The 12,649-nt window shown below is 41.5% G+C and overlaps 2 protein-coding genes across 4 annotated transcripts in view; both read right to left on the minus strand.

Moving 5' to 3' along the window:
- Positions 1 to 4,595, minus strand: part of LOC110527890 (metabotropic glutamate receptor 6) — a 30,887-nt gene extending 26,292 nt beyond the window's left edge. For both annotated transcript variants that reach the window (XM_021609481.3, XM_090240998.1), the window contains exons 1-2: positions 4,056 to 4,595; positions 2,289 to 2,899 (exon numbers count right to left, since the gene is read on the minus strand). In XM_021609481.3, the coding sequence (XP_021465156.1) occupies positions 2,289 to 2,831 (543 nt within the window). In that variant the 5' untranslated portion in view covers positions 2,832 to 2,899; positions 4,056 to 4,595. The remainder of the gene's footprint in view (positions 1 to 2,288; positions 2,900 to 4,055) is intronic.
- A 715-nt stretch (positions 4,596 to 5,310) lies between these two features.
- On the minus strand, positions 5,311 to 12,597 carry LOC110527893 (catechol-O-methyltransferase b). 2 transcript variants are annotated; one of them, XM_021609485.3, is made up of 6 exons: positions 12,474 to 12,597; positions 10,368 to 10,539; positions 6,807 to 6,924; positions 6,159 to 6,352; positions 5,878 to 6,009; positions 5,311 to 5,672 (listed from the first exon to the last, which is right to left on the minus strand). In XM_021609485.3, exons 2-6 carry the CDS (start codon positions 10,536 to 10,538, stop codon positions 5,490 to 5,492), a joined length of 798 nt encoding a protein of 265 aa, XP_021465160.3. In that variant the 5' UTR covers position 10,539; positions 12,474 to 12,597; the 3' UTR covers positions 5,311 to 5,489. The 2 variants fall into 2 exon arrangements, with proteins under 2 accessions (XP_021465160.3, XP_021465159.3); XM_021609484.3 differs by lacking the exon at positions 12,474 to 12,597 and adding an exon at positions 11,999 to 12,349.
- Positions 12,598 to 12,649: the final 52 nt, after the last annotated feature.

Below are 12,649 nucleotides of genomic sequence, written 5' to 3' on the forward strand. Positions count from 1 at the left end.
TCTTTGGAAGTTATGGGAACATATGTTTTTGGTTTCACATTGGTTGGGGGAACAAAATCATACGTTTCCTGCAAACACATTTCTTTTTTATTGTGAAACAGCATAACTGAGATTCACACCTATAATCTTCTGGTCTCTATCTGTGGAATTAGACCACTGCACCACCAGAATAGAGCTACCATGCCATGTTTTCTTAAGTATGCAAAGCTGTTTATTTTAGTTGATTCAAATTAGAGGATAGACAGAGTTTTGTTGATGCTGATAAAGGAATGTATACGTTTTTATATAACATTCTTAGAACGTTCTCTGAACGTAATTAAAGTTTTATTGTGTTTTTTTGTGGATAGTTTTCTTAACGTTCTCTGAACAATTTGAGAACATGACTTTAAAATAGAACAATGAAGAAACCTGTAGGGAATGTTATGCTGAAGTACTGAAATTCCCACAGAAGAACATTATTTCTTAACATTCTTGGAACAATGAGAACATGACTTTAAATAGAATCATGAGGAAACGTTATGCTGAAGTACTGAAATTCTGAAGTACTAGTGTTTCTTAATGTTTCTTAATGTTCTTAATGTTTTTTCTTAATGTTCTCTAAACTACAGGACCAGTCAAAAGTTTGGACACCCCTACTCATTCAAGTGTTTTTTTTGTTTGTTTTTTACTATATTCTACATTGTTGAATAATAGTAAAGACATAAAAACTATGAAATAACACATATGGAATCATGTAGTATCCAAAAAAGGTTTAAACAATTAAAAATATATTTTATAGTAGCCACCCTTTGCCATGATGACAGCATTGAGGTGCAGTTAATTGCCGATTTCTGAGGCTGGTAAATCTAATGAACTCTGCAGCAGAGGTAACTCTGGGTCTTCCTTTCCTGTGTTCGGTCCTCATGAGTGGCAGTTTTATCATTGCGCTTGATGGTTTTTGCGACTCCAATTGAAGAAACTTTCAAAGTTCTTGAAATTTTCCAGATTGACTGACATTCATGCCTTAAAGCAGGGGTGGGCAATTCCAGTCCTCAAGGGCCTGAATGGTGTCACAGTTTTGCCCCAGACCCAGCTAACACACCTGACTTCAATAATCACCTAATCATGATCATCAGTTTAGAATGCAATTTGATTAATCAGCTGTGGGGGATGGAGAAAAAGTGTGACACCAATCAGGCCCTCGAGAACTGGAGTTGCAAAAGCCTGCATTAAAGTAATGATGGACTGTCGTGTCTCTTTGCTTATTTGAGCTGTTTTTGCCATAATACGGACATGGTCTTTTACCAAATATGTCTATCTTCTGTATACTACCCCTACCTTGTCACAGCACAACTGATTGGTTCAAATGCATGAAGGAAAGAAATTCCACAAATAAACGTTAAACAAGTGACACCTGTTAATTGAAATTCATTACAGGTAGCTGGTTGAGAGAATGCTAAGAGTGTGCAAAGCTGTCTTCAAGGCACTTTGAAGAAACTAAAATCTAAAATATATTTTCATTTGTTTAACACTTTTTTGGTTACTACATGATTCCTTATGTGTTATTTCATAGTTTTGATGTCTTCACTATTATCCTACAATGTAGAAAATAGTAAAAATAAAGAAAAACCCTTGAATGAGTAGGCGTGTGCAAACTTTTGACTGGTACTGTAGGTCTATAACCTCTCATATAGTTTTAATATTAACTCATGCAAAAATCAGTAGCTGTGCATTGGTAAAATCACTGTGGAAGTCAAGCCCCCCCCCCAAAAAAAAACAACAACATATTACAACTTACATGTTGTGATAATTGCGTTGTTTGCATTAAAGGGATGAGACACACTGTCATTGCACTCTGAAAACTCTCATAGGGAAACGCTGTCGTAATACCTTTCATGGCAGGCCTCTGGAAGAATCACAATACCATAGTAACAATGGTGAACTTTTAACTTTTAAGGCACACCTGTTAATTGAAATGCATTCCAGGTTCTACCTCATGAAGTTGGTTGAGAGTGTGCAAAGCTGTCATCAAGGAAAAGGGTGGCTACTTTGAAAAATCTGAAATATATTTTGATATTCTGTTTAACACTTTTTTTGGTTACGACATAGTTTTGATGTCTTCACTACTATTTTACAGTGTAAAAAATAGTACAAATTAAGAAAAACCCTTGAATAAGTATGTGTGTCCAAACTTTTGACTGGTACTGTATATTAACTCTGATGAAGAAAATGTGTGTGAGGATGAGAATTCAGCATGTGATTATAGTATAGGGAGGGCTAAAAATGCACAACACAGGAAGGAGTCTCACCGCAAAGAGTCTCAGCACGTTGGCCACCATGATGGACACAGAGCTGCCTGATGCCCCGATTACTCCCACCACCCTCTCTGGTTTGCGAATAATGGGTGGCTCATTGTTGGAGCAACGCACATCTGAGTTATCCTTCTGGATGAGGGCCTGGACGAAGGTGAGTGACTGCTCCAGAGCGTAGGTGTCTCTGGAGCAGGTGTCCAGGACCATGGCCCCCAGGGTGATGTTAGGAAGGAGGTCAGGGTCACTGTTGATCTGATCCAGCGCATACAGCATGGCCTCCATTCGGTGGATCCCCTTCTCCCTCTTGATCTCCCCACAGGGCACACCGGCTGGCCCACGGGAGTGCACTGGAAACAGGCCACCCAGGGTGATGTCCCCCTTGATCTTGATGGAGTGTGGTTGTGTGCCCTGCTGAGCCCATGACTCTGGACTTAGACCCAGAAACAGCATCCACAGTAACCTGAGCAATGTAGTTACATGGCATCCAAACAGTGGACCAAATTGACAGCAGAACTGTGATGTGTGGCACTGTGATATCATGATTCTGGCCACCAAAGGTTCCTGTATCCAGTGTTAAAGTACCAGGCTTCTCCCTCTACATGTGATACCTGTGAACAGTAATGAGGACATGTTGGTCTTTGGTTTAAGTTCAGTTATAGCTTTTGTTACATCAATTTTAGACTAACACTGAGTGAATAAAATAACTGTTAATCATACAAATGGATCTGCAAACGCTCTTACCATGACATCAGAAATGACTATACAGTATTTCTTGGCATCAATGGCATATTACCAAACATTGTCATTCAATCGGACAATATAGGACATGCCACTTCAGTTCTTTCCCACAATCTCAAAATGGGAATAAAAATATGTGTCTGTGTAAGAGAAGATCTACTGCTTCTAGACTTAAACATAGTCACACTTAAACCCCACAGCAAAGAGTCTTCTAAGTAAAGGGTATCTGCATGGTTGGACAAGTAAAACACAGCCAAGAGAGCAGCAAAGAGCATAGTGACACATCTCATAAATATTGCACAAAAGCTAACATGGACAGATATGTGTTTTATGAATGTTTTTCATGTTCTTTAATACTATTTAGGTTTAATGAAACATTAGGGAAACATTGGGGTGAGAAATAGAATTAACGGGCATGATCAAGATACAAATATGTGTTACGCAAAGATCAAGTCTTATCCTAATTAATTTAATCCTGATATGAAGCTAAGAATATAAATATATACTGAAATATTTATAGCTCAGTTTGACTGCCTATCCAGCTTACTTTCCTTCCAATTTCACTGTGTCATCCAATTAAGTTATAACAGTATTGAAAAATGGCATATGATGTAAAAGATTTGGTTTAAGACAAATCCGACTAAAGATATTGAAATTACAAATATGATGTTCCACCGAGTAAGTTTAATTAAAGTTGTATCTGTTCACGTTTTTTTGCAAAACAGAGTTTAATCTTAGTTGTATGATTAGCATCAAACCAAACATTATATTCTATCATTTGATGCAACATATCAATATTGTGCAAACAATGAAAAAAATGCGTTGGATACTGGCATGAAGTTTACACAAATGATGCAATGCATTGAAATAGAGATATGCCTCCCAGAGATTAAATGTTCAATACAGTATGGGTAGCAAGCTTAACATGTATATGACACATATAATAAAAGAGTCAAATGTGACCTAGGTACTTGAAATCTGAAAAGAGGTTTATGGGTGTAATAAATATAAGAATTGACTGCTTACCTGAACATTTCATTTGGACCAGTCTTGATTTCATCCATCACTCCAACACTCCCAAACAGGTCTATTCCCATATTCAATATGTGATGATGTTCAGTGCCAGATTCGTCATTGTTTTAGCAAAAAGTAAATCCATTAACATCTCAGATATTATATGTATTTTCTAAAAAATAACTGGAATGGACTCAAAACCTTCAATAACATAAAAATTTTTTTAGTTAGCAAAAAAGGATCGAACATTTTGGCTTTCAAGGCTTTAGTGTGTAGCATTGTCTGAATCACGGAAAAGTAGAAAAAACACCATATTACGCCACTGAGATTCTACAAATCACTGCCAAATCCCTTTAAAGTTCTCTCCTACTTGCTCTCTGTTTATGTCACTGCCTCGCTCTCTCTGTTGAACCCTCTTCTCTCCCACTTGCTCTCTGTTTATGTCACTGCCTCGCTCTCTCTGTTGAACCCTCTTCTCTCTCAGTGCACTAATGGGCACAGATTGAGATTATCATGCGGCCGTCTGTGAAGAAATCCCTAGGTGGACTAGCCTTTATATGTGTATGCAGCTGTACTATATGTAGTACCCTCCCCCTTTTATGATGGAACTCCGTCACTTTGCAGGGGAGATTAGAAAGGCAGCGACATGAGAACACATTCTCATACACACCTGTAGAATATCATGTTCTAACTACTGAAACATGTTCAACTAAAACAATAGTGATTCACACAATCACATGGAAATGATAAAGATGCATCTGTTTCTCTGCTGTATAGACAAAATCATTTTCTATAGCATCCCCAGGATCAGTCACATTAAATAGTACTGTTAATCCACTGCTTGAGTTGATATTTTAGTGATCTGTTCGATACCCATTGGATTTGATCAAATCAACGATTTTGGTGCAACAGACCTTTCTCACAGAATCTTTAATAACTAAATGGAGACCTGATACAGATTCATAACAAAACATAAATCATTATTTACAGGTGCTAGATATGGTGTGAGATTTTAGTCCGTTTTCTGTCTGCCTGTAGCGGAAAGAATGATGATGGGGCCACTTTGCAAGCTGCTTTTCAGTTGTTTGATTGGAATCTCTAAAAAGGCACACTACTGCCACCTAGTGTATTAGATCCATGTTTGACATCACACTACCGTAATCCGGCAGCGGTAAAACTGACAGCACTAAACAGCACTGTCAAGACCTGACATTTTAACAATTTGCATAGCTAGATAGCATTGTGACAAAGTCAAAACACACAGAAATACTTTTCAAAGACATATCGGTTTACTTTAGATAAATTATACAGGGAAAGAAATGCTTACCACAGTAAGTTACAGTATGTCATAACTCACATGTAAGGCAGTGCTTAAAATTGAAACAAACAAAAAAATACATTACAAAGAGAGTTACAGTGTTTTAAAACAAGAGGTTCAATGTTTGGCTAGTACCCTAAGAACACAGACTTCTCCAAGCCGTCCTCTGCTTTGGTGTACTCCAGGTGGGATCTGTAGTACTGGCTGTTGTAGTGAGGGCTGTTACGGACGTACTCCAGATAGTCAGGGGTTCCTGGACAGATTACATTGTCTGCCAGCAGCACTGTGCCTTTCTGTATGAGACCACACTCCTAGAGAGAGAGGGATATAGGAAGAGATATAGTTGGGGGAATGGGAGAAAGAGAGGGAGATGGGAAGACATATAGTTAGGGGAATGGGAGAAAGAGGTAGAAAAGAGAGAATGACGTGTTTTGTTTATTCATATCGGGGTTAGAGTGTAGGACTATCAATGCTTCACTATCATCACAGGATGATCAGACTAGTTATCTTACTTACCTCCAGCAGTTTTGTGTCAGGAAGGTAGCGCTCTTTCCAGTGGTCCAGGAAAACTAAGTCAAACGCCTGGACCCCGAAATGCTCCTTCATCCAAGGGATCCAGTCTCCTGAGGCTCCCTCCACTAGCTGCACCTGGACAACAGTAATGAGATCTCATCTAAGCTTCTGAGTTACAACTGACCCGTATCTTTTAACATCTACTACCCACCCATATTTACATGAATGTACATCACGTTCATCATCAGATGTAATTATATTCATCTATCCTAATCTCCTTTTACCTTATCTTCCAGTCCTGACCATTTGATGACTTGACGAGCAATGGCAGCATAATCTGGGTTGAACTCCAAGGTAATGACACAGGCTCCAGGGGGTAATAGGCGGGCTATGCGTACTGTTGAGTAGCCACAGTAAGTGCCTAACTCCAAGACAGTGACTGGACTCACTTCATTGACCACCGAGTCCAGAATGGAGCCTGTAATGAAGTCACAATATATAGACACACACACGAAGATGTGGACACAGTCAAGACCAGGCAGACATGTGGCCTGGGGTGGTCTAGAGGTCTAAGAACACATCCTGTATATACGGCTGCAACAAGGGTTAATTCAATCTGACTGCTCTTTCAGCACTCTCTCCTACCTTTCACCTCTATCTATCCAATAAACATACAATATATTTACTACATACTGTGTTTGTGTATATATATATATATATATATATATATATTATATAGGTTTTAAATACCAGGCAGACTGATGATAGGATAAAGATCAATTAAATACTTTTATTCTCATTTAGCTGGTTATCTGAGGCCACCTGATTATAAAATGTAGGCACACATGACTAAGTCGCTTTTGGATAAAAGCGTCTGCTAAATGGCATTTGTTATTATTATTAATAACCCATTCAAAGCACATGTAGAGTACCTTTCTCATCCCCCACATTCATGGCCCATTCTCTATGTCTGCAGAAGTGGTCGATGGCTGTGATCACACTCTGGGGGTCTCCCACAGTGGCTTTCGTCTGCACTGCCTTCAGAATACGCTAGATATTTCAGAGGGAAAAATTACGGATGGTATTGTACCTACGATGATGCCTACATTACATTTAGTATTTACTATTTTATTAGGATCCAAATTAGCTGCTGCCAAGGCAGCTGCTTCTCTTCCTGGTGTCCAAACAAGAATAAAACGACACATCACAACAAAACAATAGTCTACTCTACATCATAAATAAAACAACATATCACACAATACATTGTGCACTATACACATTTACACTGGTCCACCATAACAAATGTACAATATAACATGTACAACATTACAACAATACAATATCACAAATACAATGTGTGTGTGTGTACGTGCATGCGTGGCAATGGGTGTGTGTGCGTGTCTCTTCACAGTCCACTATTGTCACGCTCTGACCTTAGATATCTCTGTTTTCTTTATATTTTGGTTAGGTCAGGGTGTGACGAGGGTGGGTATGCTAGTTTTTGTATTGTCTAGGGTTTTTGTATGTCTAGGGGTTTTGTAGGTCTAGGTAATATGTATGTCTATGGTGGCCTGATATGGTTCCCAATCAGAGGCAGCTGTTTATCGCTGTCTCTGATTGGGGATCATATTTAGGTAGCCATTTTCCCTTTTGTGTTCGTGGGTTCTTGTCTATGTGTAGTTGCCTCTCAGCACTCATTCGTGTCGTTTTGTTATTTTGGCTAGTTTGTTCAGTGTTCATTCTTATAATAATAAAGAATGTACGCATACCACGCTGCGCCTTGGTCCTATCCTTACAACGATCGTGAAAGAAGAACCCACCACAAAAGGACCAAGCAGCGTGTTAATGAGGAGCGGACATCATGGGCCCGGGAGAAAGATGAGTGGAGGACATCCTGGACCTGGGAGGAGGTAATGGCAGGGGACAAGACCCTGCCATGGAAGCAGGTGGAGATAGCGCAGGAGGAAAGGCGACGATACGAGGGGACACGGTTAGCACGGAAGCCCGAGAGGCAGCCCCAATATATTTTTGGGGGGGAGGCACACGAGGAGATTGGCTGAGTCAGGTTGGAGACTTGAGCCAACTCCTCGTGCTTACCGTGGGTAGCGTGTGACTGGTCAGGCACCGTGTTATGCAGAGATGCGCACGGTGTCTCCGGTTCGCATTCATAGCCCGGTGCGCTCTATTCCAGGTCCTCGCATTTGCCGGGCTAGAATGGGCATCCAGCCAGGACGGATGGTGCCGGCTCTGCGTACTGTGTCTCCGGTGCGTCTGCACAGCCCAGTGCGTCCTGTGCTGGCGCCCCGCACTTGCCGGGCTCAAGTGAGCATCCAGCCAGGACGCATTGTGCCAGCTCTACGCTCCAGATCTCCAGTGCGCCTCCACAGTCCAGTACGCTCCCCGCACTCGCCCTGAGGTGCGTGTCATCAGCCCGGTACCACTAGTACTGGTCACACGTATCAGGCCTCCAGTGCGCCAACAAACGTCCAGAGCTTCCGGCGACGTTTCACAGTCCGGAACCTCCAACGACGGGCCACAGTCCGGAACCTCCAACGACGGGCCACAGTCCGGAACCTCCAACGACGGGCCACAGTCCGGAACCTCTAACGACGGGCCACAGTCCGGAACCTCCAACGACGGTCCACAGTCCGGAGCCTCCAGCGACGATCCCCAGCCCGGGGTTTCCAGCGACGGTCCCCAGCCCAGGGTTTCCAGCGACGGTCCCCAGCCCGGGGTTTCCAGCGACGGTCCCCAGCCCGGGGTCTCCAGCGACGGTCCCCAGCCCGGGACCTCTGGCGATGATCCGCAGCCCAGAGCCTCCGGCGATGATCCACGGTCTAGTTCTACAAAGGCGGCGGGATCAGTGTAAAGAGGGGGGGCGGCGTCCAGAACCAGAGCCGCCACCAAGGGTAGATGCCCACCCGGACCCTCCCCTATAGGTTCAGATTCCCACCTTTAGGGTGGGGTACTGTCATGCTCTGACCTTAGATATCTCTGTTTTCTTCATATTTTGGTCAGGTCAGGGTGTGACGAGGGTGGGTATGCTAGTTTTTGTATTGTTTAGGGTTTTTGTATGTCTAGGGGTTTTGTAGGTCTAGGTAATATTTATGTCTATGGTGGCCTGATATGGTTCCCAATCAGAGGCAGCTGTTTATCGTCGTCTCTGATTGGGGATCACATTTAGGTAGCCATTTTCCCTTTTGTGTTCGTGGATTCTTGTCTATGTGTAGTTGCCTGTCAGCACACATTTGTATAGCTTCACGTGTTGTTTTGTTATTTTGATTAGTTTGTTCAGTGTTCATTCTTATAATAATAAACAATGTATAAATACCAAGCTGTGCCTTGGTCCTATCCTTATAACGATCGTGACAGCTATGTTTTATCATTTTTTTTAAATCTGAATTTACTGCTAGCTTCAGTAACCTGATGTGGAAGAGAGTGCCATGTAATTATGGCTGTATAGTACAGTAAGTTTCCCAGCCTCTGTTCTGGACTTAGGGACTGTGAAGAGACCCAGGTGGCATGTCTTATGGGGCATGTATGGGTGTCTGAGCTGTTTGTTAGATGTTTGAACAGACAGTTGGGTGCTTTCCACAAGTCAATACTTCTGACAAAGACAAGTAGTGATGCAGTCAATTTCTCCTCTACTTTGAGCCAGGAGAGATTGACATGCATGTTCTTGATATCAGCCCTCCGTGTACATTTAAGGGCCAGCTGTGCTGCTCTGTTCTGGGCCAACTGTAATTTGCCTATGTCCTTCTTTGCGACACTTGACCATATATATATATATATATATAAATATACAGTACCAGTCAAAAATGTGGATACACCTGCTTATTCAAGGGTTTTTCTTTATTTTTACTATTATCTACATTGTAGAATAATAGTGAAGACATCGAAACGATGAAATAACACATGGAATCATGTGTTAGTAACCAAAAAAGTGTTAAACAAATGAAAATGTATTTTAGATTTTAGTTTCTTCAAAGTAGCCACCCTTTGCCTTGAAGACAGCTTTGCACACTCATTGGCATGCTAGTTAAGTGTTCCTTGAATTCTAAATAAATCACAACAGTGATTCCTTATGTGTTATTTCATAGTTTTGGTGTCTTCACTATTATTCTACAATGTGTAAAATAGTCAAAATAAAGAAAACCGATTGAATGACAAGGCGTGTGCAAACTTTTGACTGGTGCTGTAGGTCTATAACCTCTCATAGTTTTAATATTAACTCATGCAAAAATCAGTAGCTGTGCATTAGTAAAATCACTGTGGAAGCCAAGCCCCCCCCCCCCCCCCCCCCCAAAAAAAAAAGATAATTGCGTTGTTTGCATTAAAGGGATGACACACACATTGTCATTTCACTCTGAAAACTCTCAAAGGGAAACGCTGTCGTTATACCTTTTCATGACAGGTCTCTGGAAGAACCACAATACCATAGTAACAATGGTGAACACCAAAGACTGAACTATACATCTGTTTAGAGAGCTCACTTGAGGACGTGAAGTCCGGGTCAAGGTGTCCAGTGCACGCTCCACGATGACATCATGCCACAGTAGTGCCAGTCCTCCATGATACTGCACAGCCATGGGGATCACCCAGCGGTAAAGAACAAAGAGGACAGCCGCTCCCATGATCAAACCAGAAAGAAGGCTCAGCAACATCCTGGGACACACAAAGATGGCTGTCATAAAAATGAATTCACTGTAATATAAACGATTTCTAATTTAGTTATGAAGACAGATAAACAGATAAATAACCATAGACACACTGTGTCCATTTTAAAAGATTTTGCAATACAGTATGTCCTCTTATAAACAACAAGAAATCTGTGTGATCATAATGAAATGAATACTTATGGAAATCAATGCCCACGTCCATCAGATCTTGTATCTCTCCTTTCATTCCTCCTTTTGTACTAGGCTAATGAAATGGGTATTTACTATGCAGCAGATGACACTCAAACATGTCCTCCTCTCATTATCATTCAACCACTGTTGTCATATCCACTCATTACTCTCCATCACTCTCACCATCACTCGTCAAGGGGAAATGTATTTCATGATTGGCACTTTATATTCTTATTTTTAACAAATACATTCATGTGTCCATGTGTTTCAAAATAATACTAACTAAATCACACTGGACTATGACAAAGTAACAACAAATACAACAAGTGTCAATTCGTGAAGAAAAGTCAACAACCTAGCGCTCATATTGAAAATCAAAAACACCTCTGAAACATGGTGGTTGAGTTGAGAAAAGTGCAAAAAGGGATAAGAACAAAGCCTAAATCCAATACAAAACAAATGGTTTGCACGTATGGAGGCCGGGGGGGGGGGGGGTGGTGGACTATTGAACCTTTCATAGAGAATGCAACTCATGTCTATAAGCCCAGGAGAGGCTGAGCGGAGGTAATGCCTCGAGATGGGCTTTGCGTTGCATAGCAACGGGCAGAACAGGTCAAGCTGTGAGACAAAACCCATGGCACTTGGGCTGAGACCATCTTTACTTAGCCTTTCTTACACGTTTGTGTACTGTAGCTACACACGTAAAAGCTTCTGGAAATGTAGTCAGGCGCTTTGAGAGAGTGCCTTAATTAGATGGCAAATATACAGCAAATTGTTTGATGAAGCGGATTAACTGTACCATATTCCAGTGGGCCTTGCACCCTCAAGGTGCTTGAGATGTATAAAATGTATAAAGACAAAATATTAACATCCGCTTATACTAAATAAGTATAAACTGCAGTGTACAGAGAGAGAGCTCAATAAAACAACTCTGAAGATCGTTCCAGGAGATCATGAGGTGAAGAGGGGCATGCGAATCAGATGATAGAAAACACATGCCACACATATTTAACCCAATCCCCTCTGATGTAATTATGGAATCTAAACAGTTCCAATGAAATCTACACAATTCAGTCAGTCAAACATCAGAATGCTCCGCAACATCTTAAGCTTTTTAAAAAGGTAGAAGACAATTTACTGCACTGTTATCATGAAACCACAGTTTAAACCAACAATGTAAGCATGCAAAAAGTAGCAGCTATTTCCTATACTATTTCAGCATGCAAAGGTAGATTAAAGACATGTCAATGGCATAATAACATAGCTATACTTACATCTGAAGCTTGTCAGTCTCCAATCAGGATGGAGATATTCTTCCTTTTCTTCACTTACACTTATCCTTCTTGATGGCACCTCTCTCGCCATAAAACTGTTCCACACCTTCCAGCACAGTTCGTCTCACACACCAGCGCACGCACATTTTCACGAGACTAACCCCTCCCCACTTGCCAACCCTCCCCCTCACTTTCCGCTACTGAATAATAGCTAACCCTTAGTGTGAACAGAGAGGAATCCCACTGGGCACGGACGTCAATTTAACATCTGGTCCACGTTGGATCGACATAACTTCGTTGAAATGTGGAAACAACAACGTTGAATCGACCAGTGCGTGCCCAGTGGGATGTGGAGGTCTCACTAGAGAAAGCCCGCTTTCAGTCATCAACACACTCACAGCCTACCTCACGCATAAGTTGGATCAGAAGGGACAACACAGAAGGAAGCAACGAAAAGAGAGGAGGTATGGCTTACCTTGCATGGACTGGGTGACCGGGCTGCAGTTTTGAACCCTACTCATCAGTATCCTAATCCCCTTTGAAGCAACTCCTCCTCTGCCATTCCACGAGATCTCATCACAGGAGTCAGGTGAATCAGAGTATTATGAATTCATGCATGAATTGGCTAAATTAACACAACGTCTAATTCTA

Source organism: Oncorhynchus mykiss, chromosome 7 (assembly GCF_057628025.1).
Source record: "Oncorhynchus mykiss isolate SJ-2025 chromosome 7, ASM5762802v1, whole genome shotgun sequence".
NCBI lineage: Eukaryota > Metazoa > Chordata > Actinopteri > Salmoniformes > Salmonidae > Oncorhynchus > Oncorhynchus mykiss.

Excerpts from the sequence above, each read along its gene's own strand:
- LOC110527893 (XM_021609484.3), bottom strand. Across the intron at positions 6,353-6,806 it reads GAATGTGGGGGATGAGAAAG|GCTCCATTCTGGACTCGGTG; the intron begins GTACTCTACATG and ends ACTTCATTACAG. Across the intron at positions 6,010-6,158 it reads GGTCAGGACTGGAAGATAAG|GTGCAGCTAGTGGAGGGAGC; the intron begins GTAAAAGGAGAT and ends ACTGTTGTCCAG.